Source organism: Rhinichthys klamathensis, unplaced genomic scaffold (genome assembly GCF_029890125.1).
Source record: "Rhinichthys klamathensis goyatoka isolate OS25496 unplaced genomic scaffold, OSU_Roscu_1.1 h1tg000044l_1, whole genome shotgun sequence".
Taxonomy (NCBI): domain Eukaryota; kingdom Metazoa; phylum Chordata; class Actinopteri; order Cypriniformes; family Leuciscidae; genus Rhinichthys; species Rhinichthys klamathensis.
Window position 1 is genome coordinate 175,704 of NW_026606591.1, and position 6,688 is coordinate 182,391.

At 41.1% G+C, this 6,688-nt stretch overlaps 1 protein-coding gene and 1 long non-coding RNA gene across 2 annotated transcripts; both read left to right on the forward strand.

Annotated features, from left to right (window-relative positions):
- Positions 1-1,463: 1,463 nt before the first annotated feature.
- Positions 1,464-2,425, forward strand: LOC130082362 (uncharacterized). Its single transcript, XR_008806763.1, has 3 exons — positions 1,464-1,580; positions 1,970-2,168; positions 2,305-2,425. It is a non-coding gene; the product is annotated as an uncharacterized LOC130082362 (long non-coding RNA).
- Positions 2,426-3,437: 1,012 nt separating this feature from the next.
- On the forward strand, positions 3,438-5,693 carry LOC130082349 (mucin-2-like; the record flags this gene model as incomplete). The annotated part of the gene is made up of 5 exons (XM_056247196.1): positions 3,438-3,801; positions 3,946-4,710; positions 4,805-4,874; positions 5,127-5,168; positions 5,609-5,693. Coding segments are annotated over 5 exons (1,326 nt in total), but the record flags the coding sequence as incomplete, so codon positions are not given.
- Between the last annotated feature and the right edge of the window lie 995 nt (positions 5,694-6,688).

The window sequence follows — 6,688 nt, forward strand, 5'->3', positions numbered from 1 at the left end:
GCCATACTGAACTTTTGATCGATAAGACATCTCTTCATTTACTGCTACAAACTGATAACGGTCAGATAAGTATGATTTAAACCATGCTAGTGCAATTCCACTAATGCCAACAGAATTTTCAAGTCTATTTAAAAGAATGTTGTGGTCGATGGTATCAAATCCAGCACTAAGATCGAGTAACACTAATAGAGAGATACAACCACGATCGGATGATAAGAACAAATCATTTGTAACTCTAATGAGAGCTGTCTCAGTATGGTAAGGTCTAAATCCTGACTGGAAACCTTGCAGATACCATTTCTTTCTTAAAAGGAACATAGTTGTGAGGATACTGCCTTTTCTAGTAATTTTGATAAAAAGGGTAGATTCGAGATCGGCCTGTAATTGACTAATTCTCCAGGATCAAGTTGCAGTTTTTTTAATAAGAGGTTTAATAACAGCCAGCTTAAAAAGGATAGCAGCATTCATATTTTTAAAGGGAGGGTTACTCAAGACATATCTTTTTAAAGTTGCTAATCAGGATAACAATATGGTGTGGACTGGAGTTGTGTAAGTCTGTTTTATGTTTTATTTTACCTTCTGATTCTCATAAAGTTGTTTTATAAAGAAATTTAAAATACGTTTTATTTATATTTTATATTGATATATTGAGGTCAAACTACTGCCAATTTCTTTATTTTACATTGTGAACCTTTTGTTTTCGAATATTTTTTATATTGACATTGAAATTTGTTTTTATGCTTGTGAAGCACTTTGAGTTGCATTCCATGTATGAAAAGTGCTGTACAAAAATGTTTTTATTATTATTTTTATTCTTATAGGTCCCATGCAGGAGGTTTTATAAACTTCAATGTTTTTAAATCTGTCAAAACCATTGTTTCTTTCTAGAAAGAGCTATTCAAATGACGGTGCCTTGAGCAAAACCACTAATGAACTGTCTTATTCACAGGCTTGACATGAAATTGTCAGGTCCACCCTGATGACAAATCCACCCAAAGAAGAAAACAGTAAAGATTTAAAAGCTCAATTTTTTTTTTATCTTCTCCTCTTGATTATTCTTGTGCTCTATTATATTCAATTCAATTCACATTTATTTGTATAGAGCTTTTCACAGTACATATGAGCAGTGCAGTTTGGATATCCAGCTGTAAAAGATCAATTACCTTCTTGTTTTAATTTGAATTATTTTGGTTGTGTGTGTGTTTTGCGCAACCAAACATCATGATCTAAAGTCAAGCAGAATTCAAAGGAAGTAACTCAACCTGCCTAAGCTGTTTTCTTTGTTCCAAAAACGGTTTTACAGAATATAGTGCCTTAAAACACCAGAACGGTTGGTTTGGGTGGATGAAGAAGAAACCTTGGGAGGAACCAAAACTCAGCAGGGAGAGCCCACCCTTTTCTGGAACATGTTGAAATAATTTAGTAAAAAAGTAAATAATGGTGGGACGAACCAAAAGCACAGGTGCAGCTGCAGGTGGAGGCAACTCTAACATATATAAGTCTGATGGGTCACAGACAGTGAAGACTGAGGAACATTTAAAGATTCTCATTCATCTGTATCTCCAACAACAAAACGTCTGGTAAGACTAATTAAAATATGGTTTTTGCCCTTGTATGATTGCAGGTTCTTTGCTCAAATTGTTTACAGATGTACTTTGTCTAATAACAAACAATATTTCTTTATTCAATATTTCATTTTTCAATATTTCTGAAAAATGTATACTTTTTAATCTATTTGACCATATATATGTTTATAGAGCTAAAATCTGCTATTTTTTCATTTCATTTACAAGAAAAAGCATCAAAAGAAGCTTGATACACAATCACATTAAGGTGAATTCTCAGTAACTATAAGTGAATATAGCAAAATACAAACCGACTTATAGATGTACTTCAGCAAAAAGGTATGAGAGGGCTAACAAAACGTTTAAATTTATCTCTGCTTTCACTTTCCTTGTTTAATCTCCAGACATCAGAGAGGAGAGAGATGAAGAGCGTAAACCCAGTGAAGATGTTGGCCATGTTGGCGCTGGTTCTGCTGGTGTCCAGTGTGATTGAGGGACGTATTTTCAGGAAATGTGAGCTGAAGGCAAAGCTGGAGGCAGCTCGGTTTCATGAGATTAAGGTCATGGGAGAAAACATGGACACGAAAGATCTTGTAGCTAGACGTGAGTAATAGATTAACTTTTCTTTCAAATTCCCTTTTTTTCTTGCTCAGTCTTCAGATGCCATATTGACATGTCACATAATGGCTTCTAAAACCTTCATTACCTTCTTCCATCTGTTTCTTTCTATCTGAGGCAGTTGTCTGCAAGGCCAAAGACTCAGAATTCAACACCAACTGTATTAAAACCATGACTGAGGACAAGCCTGATGACACCCCACTACAGCCATCTATCTTTACCTTAAAGCCTACATTAAGTCCCACCACTGGTACCACCACAAACCCCACCACAGGATCAACTACAAGACCCAACACTGGCTCCACCGCAAGACCCACCACAAGTCCTACCACAAGACCTACCACAAGTCCCACCACAAGAGCCACCACAGGCTCCACCACAAGCCCCACCACAAGAGCCACCTCAAGTCCCACCACAGGCTCCACCACAAGACCCACCACAGGCTCCACCACAGACTCCATCACAAGAGCCACCACAGGCTCCACCTCAAGACCCACCTCAATCCCCACCACAAGTCCCACTACAGGATCAATTTTAAGCCCCACCACAGGCTCCACCTCAAGCCCAACCACAGGCTCAACAACAGGCCCCACCACAAGCCCCACCACAGGATCAACCACAGGCTCAACAACAAGCCCCACCACAGGCTCCACCTCAAGTCCCACTTCAAGTCCCACCACAGGCTCCACCACAAGACCCACCACAGGCTCCACCACAGACTCCATCACAAGAGCCACCACAGGCTCCACCTCAAGACCCACCTCAATCCCCACCACAAGTCCCACTACAGGATCAATTTTAAGCCCCACCACAGGCTCCACCTCAAGCCCAACCACAGGCTCAACAACAGGCCCCACCACAAGCCCCACCACAGGATCAACCACAGGCTCAACAACAAGCCCCACCACAGGCTCCACCTCAAGTCCCACTTCAAGCGCCACCACAGGCTCCACCTCAAGCCCAACCACAGGCTCGACAACAGGCCCCACCACAAGCCCCACCACAGGATCAACCACAGGCTCAACAACAAGCCCCACCACAGGCCCCACCACAGGCTCCACCTCAAGTCCCACTTCAAGCCCCACCACAGGCTCAACAACAGGCCCCACCACAAGCCCCACCACAGGATCAACCACAGGCTCAACAACAAGCCCCACCACAGGCTCCACCTCAAGTCCCACTTCAAGCCCCACCACAGGCTCAACAACAAGCCCCACCACAAGCCCCACCACAGGATCAACCACAGGCTCAACAACAAGCCCCACCACAGGCCCCACCACAGGCTCCACCTCAAGTCCCACTTCAAGCCCCACCACAGGCTCAACAACAGGCCCCACCACAAGCCCCACCACAGGATCAACCACAGGCTCAACAACAAGCCCCACCACAGGCCCCACCACAGGCTCCACCTCAAGCCCAACCACAGGCTCAACAACAGGCCCCACCACTGGCTCCACCACAGGCTCAACAACAAGCCCCACCACAGGCCCCACCACAGGCTCCACCTCAAGCCCAACCACAGGCTCAACAACAGGCCCCACCACTGGCTCCACCACAGGCTCAACAACAAGCCCCACCACTGGCTCCACCACAAGCCCCACCATAGACTCCACTACAGGCTCAACAACAAGCCCCACCACTCTCTCAACAACAAGCCCAACCACTGTCTCAACAACAAGCCCAACCACTGTCTCAACAACAAGCCCTACCACAGGCCCCACCACAGGATCAACCACAGGCTCAACAACAAGCCCCACCACAGGCTCAACAACAAGCCCCACCACAGAGTCCACTACAGGCTCAACAACAAGCCCCACCACTGTCTCAACAACAAGCCCAACCACTGTCTCAACAACAAGCCCAACCACTGTCTCAACAACAAGCCCAACCACTGTCTCAACAACAAGCCCAACCACTGTCTCAACAACAAGCCCAACCACTGTCTCAACAACAAGCCCAACCACTGTCTCAACAACAAGCCCAACCACTGCCTCAACAACAAGCCCAACCACTGTCTCAACAACAAGCCCAACCACTGTCTCAACAACAAGCCCAACCACTGTCTCAACAACAAGCCCAACCACTGTCTCAACAACAAGCCCAACAACTGTCTCGACAACAAGCCCAACCACTGTCTCAACAACAAGCCCAACCACTGTCTCAACAACAAGCCCAACCACAGTCTCAACAACAAGCCCCACCACAGAGTCCACTACAGTCTCAACAACAAGCCCCACTACAGGCTCAACAACAAGCCTCACCACTGGCTCAACAACAAGGCCCACCACAAAATCAAAGCCTCGCACAATCATCCCCCCAAGGAGTTCCTCACCCCAGAGACGCCGCCGTCACATTCCCTTTTTACCCAAACCCCATGAGAATTTCCCTTTTTACCCAAAGCCCATTTTTGAGAAGGAGCCAAAGAGGCCTGTCTGGCGCCTGTATGGAGTGTTTCAGCTCAGTGATCAGTGGGCCTGTGATTCCGGCCTGGTGCCATCATTCAATATTTGCAACATGAAATGCTCTGGTAAGTTAGAGGGAAAAAAACATATCAAATGTTTTAATTTTTTTTTACTAAATACAGATATAAATATGAACTTTTAACTTTTTTTCTACCAAAGCTTTTTTGGATGATGACATCACAGATGACATTGCCTGCCTGAAAACCCTGATGAACACAAATACTTACTTGTAAGTACGCACAAGCTCAAACAAACACATTAACAAAACACAAAAACATGCTTACAATCTTATTTTAGCTACAGAGTGTTTTAAAACTTTAATTCAAAATAGGATAAAATTATTTTATTTATGATAGTTCTGTATATTAACAAATGTGTTTACACCTTAATAAATTGTTAGCAAATTAAAGAAATTTTAACTATAAGAAGTATATCTTCACTAAATATAACATTCATGAGTCTGTGCCTTCTTTTGTAACAGGGTACCTAAACCCAAAGTCAACCCCTCTGATTTGAAGATGATGTAAGTATTTTTGTAAGACTTTATGATTGTAGTAATTATGCTGCGTTTCCATGTAAACCTTAGTAGATCGAACCATTGCCACTAATGGTGTCTCCGATCAACTTAGCTCACAATGCTTTTGAGAAATACATGCTAATTATAATAATACACAAAATATATATAAAAAATAAGTATATAGTAATATATTTTAGTAATATTTTATGGAACAAATAATATTTAGGGGTTGTTTTGCTTATTGAGTAGCTTTATGTATGTTTTAATATATTCCAATTTTCAACATGTTGCATGACATGTTGAACAGAAGTTCAACTAGTGTACTGTAATTACTAGTGTTTTTGTTTCATAGGACAAAATCAGAGTAATTAATTATTAAATGTTAGACATAATAGGCTTAAGAAATCAAATCATGCCTGAATGTGCCTGTATTCTATGTGTTACAGCTTGGGGATGTTGTTGGTGAACGGGTGCCGCTTTGTTGTTCCCTCATTGTATTTCACTGAGTGTACATCTGGTAACTTTCATTGAATGGTAATTGGGTCAAATAAGGGTTGACAACTGTGTGAGTTTAAATATCTAAAGACTCTTAAAAATGTTGTATTAAATTGTGTATTAAAGCACTTTATTGCTGTTACATTTTTTATCTAAGCATTTAATGAAAATATCTCTGTTCCTTGCATTTTATATATGGTCACTTTATCATTAAAAAAATTACAAAATTGTAATACTCAAAATGACCTTTCTTTCTGCACTTGTGCTGTTGATTCATCCCACTATCCATACTGATGACAGTTTGATTGTATGCGCCTCTTTTCGGCTTTTGAAATTTCTGTACAGAAACACACACATTCACAGTAACATTTCCATTTTAAATAGAAAAATGCTGCCGTAGGACCATTACATTTTTATAACTCCTTTTTTTAAAGTATTTTCCTTAGGTCGATCTTTTGGAAGGGTTGAACTGAAAATAAGGCTACTTGATCAAATTCGTACTCTTAAAAACTATGGCTGCAAGGGGTTATTTTTTTTATAAATTATAAAAATTATTTGGAAAATTATCAGGCAATGACTTGTGTGCGCACGAAGGTACCACACGAAACTGATTTCAGACAGGCAACGTAACGGTTTAATGATCTACTACAGCAAAGTAGAGAGAGCTTTGGTGAAAACTAAGTGAATATTTAATGACTACAATAGTAATTTCTCGCTAGAAATGACATCAAAAGTGGAAAAACGTACATTTACACACAAACTGACAATCAAACGCACCTTTCAGACACCATCTTTATTTATTTTTTTAGCTCAACTGTCACAAAATGGAACGCACAGGATTGTGGGATATCAAAGGCAGCGAAGCATCTATGATCTATGTTTAGTGCATAAGAAACAAATGTAGAAAAAAACGTTTTTGAAAAAATATATTTTATTCATGTTATGCTATATCCTCTGTAGAGGACACTAGGACTCAGTTCACCAAGACTTCATGTCATAAAATGACATGAAATGACATGTAGCCTCTGGCA